The sequence below is a fragment of the Corythoichthys intestinalis genome, chromosome 16, assembly GCF_030265065.1.
Source record: "Corythoichthys intestinalis isolate RoL2023-P3 chromosome 16, ASM3026506v1, whole genome shotgun sequence".
Classification (NCBI taxonomy): Eukaryota; Metazoa; Chordata; class Actinopteri; order Syngnathiformes; family Syngnathidae; genus Corythoichthys; species Corythoichthys intestinalis.
This window is the reverse complement of record NC_080410.1, coordinates 8,488,503-8,501,497: the sequence shown is the minus strand read 5'-3', so window position 1 is coordinate 8,501,497 and position 12,995 is coordinate 8,488,503. Positions and strand designations below refer to the sequence as shown.

Sequence of the window (12,995 nt, the reverse complement as noted above, 5' to 3'; positions counted from 1 at the left end):
GTGTCTGATTGTGTCACACGTGAATTGCTGCATCCCCCCCCCCTCCTGACTCACCAGTGTGTCGTCTCCCGTCTCCATGCAGGCTACATACATGGTAAGATTTGTTTTCATTGCCAAAAAGTATATTTAATTTTGCTTTAACCTTTAAAGGTCTGTGCTGAGTGATCGTCACACACTAAATTTAACTCGTCGTGTTAGCATACCATTCACCTTAGCATTAGGCTAATGCTAATGGCAAGCATCCTATTAAACCCTCGGACAACTTTTTTTACTTACAGTTGCCTCGTGGCATTTAGGTGGGTATAATTAATTGAAAATAATATACTGTTTTCCTGCTGAGTGTGTATTATCATCAGGTTGGTGTTGTCCTTGTAGATAGACTCTACAATCTGTGCTAGTCTGTCAACTTTCATTCGAAATAATTGGAAACCTTTATGTTTTTTGAGTAAAATATTTTAATTTTATTGACGAAAACATTTTTAGTAAATGTCGACTTAACCTTGGCAAACACATTTTTAGATTACTAAAACATGACGGTGACTAATAAGTATTATCATACAAAAGAATAGGACGAAAATTAAAAAGACTGCCAAAAACAACACTACTACTATTGCATATGGAATCCCATCGGTAAAGCAAATCACTGCAAATTAGGCGCCATCTGCAGGCCACAGTGTGCATTCCTAGAACATGTCTATTTATGGTAATAATATTGCTAGTTTTTTTACGTTTTGGAGAAACATATCATTATATCGTACAGCACTAGTGAAAAAAAGTGTGGAAACGAGGGCAACAAGTAAGTCTATAACAAAGTGGAGCATAGAGAAATTTGAACCAATGAAGATATTTTTATTTTAAATTTAAAGCTTTCTTAATGCATAAACCCTTGATGTCTTCAGTGGCTCAGATATGTGTATCTGTGTGTTTTTGCATATGCACAGAGGCGTTGGTGCTTGCATCTCCACTGTGAGTTTACAAGCACAAATCCCATGCTGTCTGAAATAATTATTTTGCAAACTCGCTGTGCTGCAGCAACTCCTTAAGTAATTTACACAGTCCATCTACTCAGCAGGAACGAAACATTAGGTCCTGGTTTCAATCAGTAAATACACTTTAGTTAATTAAGTTATAATGATAATATAAGTTAGATACATGAAAAATCAAATATGTATTCTACTAATAAGAGCACGTTAACTCTTTCAGTGCCATTGACAATGACAGGCATCCAATTAACTGGCTCTTAAAAACTAAAAACTCCTTAAATTAGTTCATCAGTAGTAGACGTCCAATCCATTTGAACTGGAAGGGTGGCAGTGAAAGAAGCGTCAATGGCAGCCAATGAGTTAAAAAGCCATACTATTTGAAAATTTCATGAAAAGTCAGCATTTTGTAACCCCATTAGGTAATTAAGAACAATTACAATACTTTTTTTTAGTCATTAAAACAGAGAGAACAACTCATCTTTGTTTTTACTTACTTGTCACTTTTCTTTACATATTCACTATCCCTGCCAATCTTCCGCCATCACTCTCTGATCTTTTCTAAATTCCTCGACTGCCTATGCCTGCTCTTCCTGAGCCCCAAGGGTGGACTCATGCAATATTTTTTAGTGCATAACCATATTTTGTGCCCTTTCTGAATTTCAGTCTCTTGATCATCACATAAAATCATTTTTTTCACTGCGTGCCACTGAATCCTGGCGCATAGGGTAGAACGGCTGCACCAGGCAGAGAGCAAGAAAGAAAATGACATCAGCTTCCAATTATGTTTCCTCTTTGAGCCTCCTTGTTTCACTTGCCTCTTTTCTGCAACACAGTGGAATGGTGCTGATCAATTTCACAGGCCAGCAACACTGTATCTCCTCACAGACATGAACATAAAATCCTTAGTGTGAGTGTGCATGAGGCTAGAAGCACGTCAATATGAAATATGAAAATGCTCGTCACAAAAACAGTACCGAGACTTTACGGACTGCGGTAAACGAAAGTGAATACTGTAACACATGAAATACAGACATGATCTGATTAAAACACCCAATATGAAGTAGAGGTGAATGCGCACGCATTCGCAGTTGACTTTTGCAGACTCTATTAACTCATTGGCTGCCATTGACGACGCTGGATGCCCAATTCATTTTGACTGGGAGGGATGGATGGATGAATGAATGCACAGGTAGTGCCTCCAGTTTAAATGAATTGGATGTCTATCGTGGCCAATAGAAGGCAATGTGTTAAAGAGCACAACAACTACAAGCTGTTGCGGGGAAGAAAGAACAACATAAGTGAGGGATGGTGAGGAGTGATGAACTTTGTAGAAATGGAGAGAAGGAAAGAAAAGAATGATTAGCAAAGGTGAGTAAGGAAGGCAAGAAGAAATAAAGCTGAGCAGAATAAATACAGTGGTATGAAAAAGTATATCAACCTTTTGGAATTTGTCATATTTCTCCATAAAATGACCATCAAATGTGATCTGATCTTTGTCAAAATCACACAGATGTAAAACCTGTGTCTGCTTTAACTAAAACCACCCAAACATTTAAAAGTTTTCTTATTTTAACGAGGATAGCCTGCAAACAATGACAGAAGGGGGAAAAATAAGTAAGTGAACCCTCTGACTAAGGAGACTTAAAGAGAAATTGAAAAAAAAAAATACCAAACAATTTAAGTTAGGCCCAATCACTGATGAGTGGTTTAAAGCTGCCCTGCCAACTATAAAACACACACCCGGTAAGAATTATCTTGATGAGATGCATTGTCTGATGTGCATCATGGCTTGGTCAAAAGAGCTGTCCGAACACCTGCGATCAAGGACTGTTGATTTGTATAAAGCTGGGAAAGGATACAAAACCATCTCTAAAAGTCTGGATGTTCATCAGTCGACAGTCAGAGAAGTTGTCTATAAACGGAGAGAGTTTGGCACTGTTCCTTCTCTCCCAAGGAGTGGCCATGCACCCAAGATAATGCCAAGAGTTCAGTGCAGAATACTCAGAGAGGTAAAAAAGAACCCTAGAGTGTCTGCTAAAGACTTACAGAAATCACTGGCACAGTCCAATATCTCCGAGCACACATCAACTATATGTAAAACTATGGCCAAGAATGGTGTTCATTGGAGGACTCCATGGAGGAAGCAACTGCTGATTAAAAAAAACAGTGTTGCTCGTTTAATGTTCGCTAAAAGGCACCTGGACACTCCACAGAAGTTTTGGCAAAATATTTTGTTGACTGATGAAACCAAAGTTGAATTGTTTGGGAGTAATACACAACATCATGTGTGGAGAAAAAATTGGAACAACTTCCCCAACATCAACACCTCATCCCCACCGTGAAGCATGGTGGGGGGAGCATCATGATTTGGGGCTGTTTAACTGTCTCAGGGCCTGGACAACTTGCAATCATTAATGGCAGAATGAATTCAAAAGTTTATCACGATGTTTTGCAGGAAAACCTGAGGCCGTCTGTCAGACAGTTGAAGCTAAAAAGAGGATGGATGTTGCAACAAGATAATGATCCAAAACACAGAAATAAATCAACTTCAGAATGGTTTCGGAAGAACAAAATACATGTTCTGGAGTGGCCAAGTCAAAGTCCAGACTTGAAACCCATTGTATGCTGTGGCATGACCTAAAGACAGCAATTCATGCCAAACATCCCAGGAATCTGACTGAACTACAGCAACTTTGTAGAGAAGAATGGGCCACGATTAGTTCTGATCGCTGTGCCAGACTGATCTGCAGCTTCAGGAAGCGTAAATGTTTGGGTTGTTGTAGTTAAAGTGGATACTGTTGTTTTCATCTGTGTGATTTTGACAAAAATTAGATCATATTTGATGATGATTTTATGCAGAAATATGAGAAATTCCAAAAGGTTCAGATACTTTTTCATACCTCTGTAAAGGTAAGAATAAGGGAGTGACAATAGCCAGATACTGGGAATAAAATACATATGTACGCTTGAAAACTGTGAATAGAATACAGGAATATTTCACTTCTGGAAAACAAAATTGAATGAAAAACATCCGAGCAAAGGCTAGATTTACATTGCATGGTTCAAAAGACATTTTCCAATTTTTTGCCCTCAAACTGCACAATTCGGCTATTTTCATATTCGGGTTGTGAAAAGTATCAAATAGTGTCTATGCTAAAAGGTTTTATCCGAATACAATATTTGGTTGCTAAAGTATCAATACTCAGTTATTTATTTGTTTTCTCACAAAAAACAGGTCCAAGAAATTTGTTGTCATGGGGTAAATTTCATTTTACACTTCTCTCGATAGTAATTGAGGATATTTTTGCATTTTCCTTTCAAGCAGTGTTTAACAGAGCCATGATAGTAATAAATTTAAATTCAAATACGTATGCAGCAATTTAGGATTTGAAAAAAAAAGTAAATTGATTAAAAACTTGGTATCAGTGCAGTATTCGCATCGGCCAATGCCATATAGCCAGGTATCGGAAACCGTATTGGTATCAGTGAAACACTAGTAGTAATGCAATATTTGCTTACTTCAGTGCTTCTCAATTACTTTTTGATATCCCCCAAAGGAAGACTAAAAGTTTCGCATACCCCCAACTCCGTGCCGCCACTGTAAATAGTATCATTTGTATATAATATTATTATTATTATAAGTACACCTCTGCATAGCATTGTGTCATTTTTAATATTAAAAAAAAAAAAGTAATATAGATCAGCTTAAAGTAAAGTATAACTTTATTAACATTTTTTTGTAACAGAAAAGACTTAAAGCGCATCACTTACCTAAATTAAAAAAGATAAAAAAGTCACATCCAAACTGTAAAAATATACTCTAGGTACATTTTTACCATTTAATATGGAAAAATAAAATTGAATAAAATCAATAAATAATAATAAACTCAAATTGATTAGCAACATTAACTTATAGGAAAATTTGACCAAAAACAAAAATTAATAAAACAAAAACGACAGTGTTATTGGACGGTTTTACTTTTACAGCATTAATATCAGCTCCTTTGCTATGGTGTGGGTTTATTTTGCACTGAACAACTTGGTATGCCACCTTATATGATGCTAACAGTGCTCGCTGATTTACTGATGTAACACTGACAAAGCGGGACGATTGTTGGCAATATTCAGCATGTTTTTGCTGAAAAAAGAAAAAAAAAATCAAGCGGCTTATCAATGTAAGTGGGCTCTAATGTCTTTAGGTGACGTCTTAATTTATTTGGCTTCCTGCTGTCCACTGCAAACATTTTTAGACACAATAAACTGGTCTTTTCTCATCTCCCACTGCATTAAAAGTCAGAGCCAAAAGCAAAATGCTACATATGCTTCGTCATATTTCTGCGTCTTAGCTATTCATATCTCCAGTGCTCTTTGCCCTGTGCTCTTGCTCGGTTAAGAAATACTGCACGCACTCGGATAATGAGAGCGCCACTGCCACCCACTGAGTGGATGTGCAATAACACTTTATTCTAGTAGAGCAAAAAAAGTATGTCCCACGAGATCACAGGCGCCATCCAGCGCTCTGCGCCCCCCGTGGTGGCGCACCCCACTATTTGAGAAGTACTGGTTTACTTCCATGTCATTGCTAGCTGGTATTGAGGCATGTGTTGTTATGTACAGTGGGGCAAATAAGTATTTAGTCAACCACCAATTGTGCAAATTCTCCTACTTGAAAAGATTAGAGAGGCCTGTAATTGTCAACATGGGTAAACCTCAACCATGAGAGACAGAATGTGGAAACAAAAAACAGAAAATCACATTCTTTGATTTGTAAAGAATTTATTTCCAAATTAGAGTGAAAAATAAGTATTTGGTCACCTACAAACAAGCAAGATTTCTGGCTGTCAAAGAGGTCTAACTTCTTCTTACAAGGTCTAACGAGGCTTCACTCGTTACCTCTATCAATGGCAACTGTTTTAACTATTTATCGGTATAAAAGACACATGTCCACAAACTCAGTCAGTCACACTCCAAACTCCACTATGGCCAAGACCAAAGAGCTGTCTAAGGACAACAGAGACAAAATTGTAGACCTGTACCAGCCTGGGAAGACTGAATCTGCAATAGGTAAAACGCTTGGTGTAAAGAAATCAACTGTGAGAGCAATTATTAGAAAATGGAAGACAAACAAGACCACTGACAATCTCCCTCGATCTGGGGCTCCATGCAAGATCTCACCCCGTGGCGTCAAAATGATAACAAGAACCATGAGCAAAAATCCCAGAACCACACGGGGGGACCGAGTGAATGACCTACAGAGAGCTGGGACCACAGTAATAAAGGTTACTATCAGTAACACAATGCGCCACCAGGGTCTCAACTCCTGCACTGCCAGACGTGTCCCCCTGCTGAAAAAAGTACACATCCAGGCCCGTCTGCGATTCGCTAGAGAGCATTTAGATTATCCAGAAGAGGACTGGGAGAATGTGTTATGGTCAGATGAAACCAAAATAGAACTTTTTGGTAGAAACACAGATTCTCGTGTTTGGAGGAGAAAGAATACTCAATTGCATCAGAAGAACACCATACCCACTGTGAAGCAAGGGGTGGAAATATCATGCTTTGGGGCTGTTTTTCTGCAAAGGGACCAGTATGACTGATCTGTGTAAAGGAAAGAATGAATGGGGCCATGTATCGAGAGATTTTGAGTGAAAATCTCCTTGCATCAGCAGGAGCATTGAAGATGAGATGTGGCTGGGTCTTTCAGCCCAAACACGCAGCCAGGACAACAAAGGAGTGGCTTCGTGAGAAGCATTTCAAGGTCCTGGAGTGACCTAGCCAGTCTCCAGATCTCAACTCCATAGAAAATCTGTGGAGGGAGTTGAAAGTCCGTGTTGCCCAACGACAGCCCCAAAACATCACTGCTCTAGAGGAGATCTGCATGGAGGAATGGGCCAAAATACAAGCAACAGTGTGTGAAAAGCTTGTGAAGAGTTACAGAAAATGTTTGGCCTCCGTTATTGCCAACAAAGGGTATATAACAAAGTATTGAGATGAACTTTTGGTATTGACCAAATACTTATTTTCCACCATGAATTGTAAATAAATTCTTTAAAAATCAAACAATGTGATTTTCTGGGTTTTTCTTCCACATTCTGTCTCTCATGGTTGAGGTTTACCCATGTTGACAATTACAGGCCTCTCTAATATTTTCAAGTGGGAGAACTTGCACAATTAGTAGTTGACTAAATACTTATTTGCCCCACTGTATGTGCAGTTTGTGTGATATTAATTTGTTTTACTTAGTATCTATTATGCGATAAGTGAGAAATGTAAATATAATTAGAATAAAAAAATGGGATTGGACACTTAGACCTGCAATGTAAATTCAGCCAAAAAGGAGGAAGAATCTCAGTGATGGGTGACTATAGTGAAAGAAAAGAAGGAAAACACAGTTTGAAGAGTAGGCATGAGGCTTAGAAGGAAGAATAACAAAAAGGATGGGTGGAGTACAACTCGGTAAGAAGAAACAGAAGGCGGGAATGAAGAAGGGACACAGAAAGGAGGAGAAAAAATGTAGGTAAAAAATACAGAACATATAAATACTAAGGGCATGAAGCAAGGGAGTCAGGAAGAATTTATACTCGTTATATACATGGAGTACTGTAAAAGGAATAAAGGAGGAGGAGGCAATGAGTGGAAATAAGTGAATTATAGGGTTGAACCATATACACTGCTGGAAAAAAAGTATTGGCACCCCAGCAATTCTGTCAGATAATGTTCAATTTCTCCCACAAAATGATTGCAATTATAAATGCTCTGGTAGTAATATCTTCATTTATTTTGCTTGCAATGAAAAAACACAAAAGAGAATGACAAAAAAATTAAATCATTAACATTTTACACAAAACTCGAAAAATGAGCCGGACAAAAGTATTGGCACCCTCAGCTTCATACTTGAACTTTTGAACTTTGAACTTTTAGACCAAAAAACTGTGAAAAACCGCCTCCAGTATCCATCATTAAGTTTCTTACAATGCTCTGCTGGAAGTTTAGACAATTCTTCTTTGGCCAACTGCTCCAGGTCTCTGAGATTTGAAGACTTCAAACTGCCATTTTCAGATCTCTCCACAGGTGTTCTATGGGATTCAGCTCTGGACTCATTGCTGGCCACTTCAGAGGTCTCCAGTGCTTTCTCTCAAACCATTTTTTCGTGCTTTTTGAAGTATGTTTTGGGTCATTGTCCTGCTGGAAGACCCTTGACCTCTGAGGGAGACCCAGCTTTCTCACACTGGGCCCTACATTATGCTGCAAAAATTGTTGGTACTCTTCAGACTTCATCATGCAATACACAGAGTCAAGCAGTCCAGTGCCAGAGGCAGGAAAGAAGCCCCCAAACATCAGGGAACCTCCTCCATATTTGACTGTGGGGACCATGTTCTTTTCTTTGAAGACCTCACTTTTTTCCCTGTAAACTCTATGTTGATGCCTTTTCCCAAAAAGCTCTACTTTTGTCTCATCTGACCAGAGAACATTCTTCCAAAATGTTTTTGACTTTCTCAGGTAAGTTTTGGCTTTACCCTTATTGATGACACTGCGCACGGTAGACACAGGAGCATTCAGGTCTTTGGAGACAGACTTATAGCCTTGATATTGCCCATGCTTCCTCACAATATTGCTTCTCATGTTCTCAGACAGTTTTTTGGTCTTATTTCTTTTCTCCTTGCTCAATGTACACACAAGGACAAAGGACAGCGGTTGAGTCAACTTTAATCCATTTTAACTGGCTGCAAGTGTGATTTAGTTATTGCCACCACCTGATATGTGCCAGAGGTAAAGGTGCTGCTAATTAAACAAATTAGAGAAGCATCACATGATTTTTCAAAGGGTGCCAATACTTTTGTCTAGCCCATTTTTGGAGTTTTTTGTAAAATGACAATGATTTAATTTTTTTTCCTCCATTCTCTTTTGTGTTTTTTCAATGCAAGCAAAATAAATAAAGATATTATTACCAAAGTATTTGTAATTGCAATCATTTTCTGGGAGAAACTGAGCATTATCTGACATAGTTCCAGGGGTGCCAATACTTTTGGCCAGAAGTGTATGATTACTTTGGAGAAAAAAGTGGGATATTAGAAGCAATACAGTAATTTCAAAACCATTACACAATAATTTGTCCTCATCCAAATTCTCCCCGAGATCAGATGTGCTGTTTAGCTATACCACTCTCAAATGTATCCTTCCAGCCTCAGCAAGTATGACCAAGTGAGCTATTAAATATGAGGCATTTAATGCAGGCAACAAGGAGTCAGATGGAGGTATTAAGATGCATAGCGGCCATTTAAGCTCCATTACAATGGCGAGAATACTTAGTGATTTACAGTGGCCATTCATTAGGGAAGCTCACTCCCATTAACTAGTTAAGGAAATCCATGGGCTTGATGGCAAATGAGCTCATTGCTCAGCTAAGGGTCACTAAATAACACAGACGTAGCATTGCAATAGTGATGTTTGGCGTTTGTTACGTTTCTTTTCTCCTGCAAAGGGATTCTCTGAGATAACTTGTCAATCAAACAGGGATGCTGTGATGCCTTTTTCCTTGTAGTTTCTGAAGGTGGCGATAGTTGATGGTATCTGCTTATACAAGAAACAAACAGTAATGATGAAGAGTAACAATGAAAAGTGAAACATGACGCCCGACACATGCAGAGAACAAATAATTACTGGTGTGCAATGATTAAATATGGCTAAAATATCTTCTTTAGATACTTTTAAAATAACAATTACAGAACGGAAATATAAATTGTAAAACATCTTTATTTGAAGAATCACAAAAAATAACCCCCGAAAAAAATCAAATCATATAAAAGTGATTCATTTACAAACACTAGAACACAAATGTCATACCTTCTCCCACTCTCTTTCCTTGTTAAGAACAATGACCACCAGCTTTGGATGCTCTTGATATCCATCGTCTGTGAAAGACAAGTCTCTGCCTTCCCATGTCACATTCATCATGTACCTGAGACAAGAAAGTAACAAACATTATTATTTAAGCATCATAACGGTTCAACAGATCAATGATTATGACAGATTCTTAACATAAAAGCATACTGCAATTTCTCAACAAACAGAGTTTGCTGAGGAAAATATGCATTAATATGACTTCGCATGTTGGATTGGGTAATTATTATTATTTTGAATGGCTCATTGCTTCGACATTAAGAAACGCAAACGCCTTCTGCTGCCTACCAAAATTAACAGCGTATCGGCTTTGACATGATGTAAATGTCACAATGGCACATGTTGGGTTTATTGGCATTACAGTTTTACTCAAAACACATTAATATTGTTAAAATATTCATGTCGTCAACCTATTTTGGGTTCAAGCCAACATATTATAAGACAATAAAGTGTGTCTGCTCCATGGTGGGAATCAAGTGGTGAATCCGCCTATTTGACAAAACCACAGCTTGAGGAACTCGAACTCACTACTGTATCAATCGCATCAGGCTAGAATTGTTCCAATATGGATATTGCTTTTGTTTAGAAATGAATGATATTTTGATAACTATGACTAAATATACAGCAGTACTTTGACATACGACCCCATTGGCATAAGATCCTTTCGACACCTGACGTAAAATTTGACTTGTCATTTGTCTCAACATATGAGGATATGCTTGAAATACGATGGTTTACAACAGCGTCGCAATTTCATTGTTTTCCCGCAAGACGGCAGCCCGGTGGACTTTCTGGTGAGATAAATCATCATAGGTCCCAAGAAGGTTAGTGCAGGTGTAGAAAAAAAAAAGGTGACGCTTATCATTGAAATTAAGTTTGAAATGATAGAAAAATATGAGAGTCGTGTGCGCATCTGTGAAATGGCTCAACAATACGGCTGGAATATGTCAACGATCTCGATGATCCTTTATAAGTTAGGGTGACAATTATAGTTAATGTAACATCGGTAAGGAGCCAGCTCCATCAGGTTTTTAATCATTTATTTCAGAACTTCTGCAACATAACACAGCTACTAGTGGTGTGCCAAAAAATCGAGTATTAGATGCATCGAGATTCGACACGGGACGATTCGATTACGATTCATAAATATTCAAGAACGATGATTTTCCTTAATAACTTTTTGACAGCCGCTCGTAGTGGAATACAATTTAAGACATGTCTGCCGCCCAGACACCTTTAACGGACGCACGCACAACATTATGATGGATGCAGTTAAAGTTACTGAGCCAGAGATTTACTCCTGTTCAGAAGACTTGAAAATAAATTTGTGTATGAGACAGCCAGGGACCCAGCGGTTACGCTTTGGGTCCTCTTCTGTGCACAAGTTGTTTTTTAGAGCGAGAGGGGAAGTGAGATAGTTCGTTGATCCTTTTCTTTCAGTTGTCCAGCCGTAGTTTCAAGTCATGCCAATTGAAAAATGTCCTGAGTGTGTAGCCCCGTGTGCGTCTATAAGAAGTGAGTACACGAACCCTCTTGTACTGTTTAGCCTTTATTCTTGTTGTTTTTGAGATATTAACAGTTAGCACCGAGCACTAAGGTAATTTGCGAATTCGCTAACGTGTATTTCCATGTCCATTTGTGCGTTGTCTGTTGCTGTACAAAAATTACTCCATATGCAGAACGTGTAAAACCATGATTAAGTACAGCGGTAACACTACAAACATGCGAAATAGTACAGAAATCTGTGAAAACAACGTATATTGGTTAAAAGAAGTCTTATTTCTAAAGACACTTTGTTTGTTTCCAGAAAATTTGGAATTCATTCCACCTGTGTAAATTTTATTGTATTGTTAATAGAAATAAGTACTGCATTTGAAACAGCTAATGTTTTAGCACCTTATTGTGAAAAAAAGCATCTTAAGGTCAGCGGTGTGTTGTATAGGCATGTTGAGAAATAAGTCCTGCCTTAAAATGGTTAATGTTTTTGCACTTTCTTGTAAAAAAAAAATTAAAATAAAAAAATAAAAAATAATGAGAATTTTTAAAATAAATAATGGAAATAAATTTGTTTGGCTATTTTATTATTTAGTAATGTATGACGCATCGATAATCGTGATAATCGTGATCACTGTCAATACCGTGATCATCGTCCAATAATCAAATCGTAGCACCCTGAATGGTAATCGAACGAATCGCGGGTTGCCTAAGATGACACACCCCTAACAGCTACTGTCCGCCGTAGCCGACGCAAGCAGCAACAGAACATCAAATGAGAAAGTAAAAAACTCGTGTGCACCTCTCTCACCTTCTTATCAGTCACACGGTGAATTCAGAAACAACATGCAAAACACAGCCGCCACATTAGAACCCAATTCATAACATTATTATTATTATTTGTATTATTATTATTATTCCATTTTGCATTCATAATTTATTTGTTTTGCTATGTGCAATTGCTTGACATACTACCATTTGGACTTACAAACCAGGCCCTGGAACGAATGAAATTTGTATGTAGAGGTATCACTGTACCATCCAGTAGCCTAGTCAAAGCTGGTCTTCCATGTACAGCATAGCACTGTACATTTCTTCTATGGTGGGTGTAGCATAGGTCACATTTTAAGACTATCGACTATTTTTGACAGTGTTGTACAATTAAATTTAATATAACCAATAACCTATAACCAAACATCTGAAACAAGTATGGACTGTGTATGGAGGATTATAATGATAATAGAAATAATAATAATAACTTACATCCCTATTGTGTCTGTATTCTGAGGATTGTTTTGCATGCCAGGCAATTAACTCTTACAGGGACAATGGTCTCTACAGTGGATAGCTATTCAAAGGTTGAGACTAAAGACCTTTAACTAGGTGACAATTTTTGGTCACATTATTTTACTCATTGCAACACATTGATGTCAATAGACGTCCAATTCATTTAAACGGGAAATACTGGCTGTGAATTCTGATGTTTCAATACCCTGTATGGGTTAAAAAAAAAAAAAAATCATAATTCATGCATAAAAGGGATAATATTGTGGTGTGGCAATAGGTGTTGCTACAAAAAGACAATAATCTAAGTCAGAAGATCAGTTATTATTTCCT

At 37.8% G+C, this 12,995-nt stretch overlaps 1 protein-coding gene across 2 annotated transcripts in view; it reads right to left on the bottom strand.

The window, feature by feature from the left end:
* Positions 1–12,995, bottom strand: part of grin2aa (glutamate receptor, ionotropic, N-methyl D-aspartate 2A, a) — a 311,778-nt gene that overhangs the window by 82,388 nt on the left and 216,395 nt on the right. For both annotated transcript variants that reach the window (XM_057861597.1, XM_057861596.1), the window contains one exon: positions 9,828–9,942. In XM_057861597.1, the coding sequence (XP_057717580.1) occupies positions 9,828–9,942 (115 nt within the window). The remainder of the gene's footprint in view (positions 1–9,827; positions 9,943–12,995) is intronic.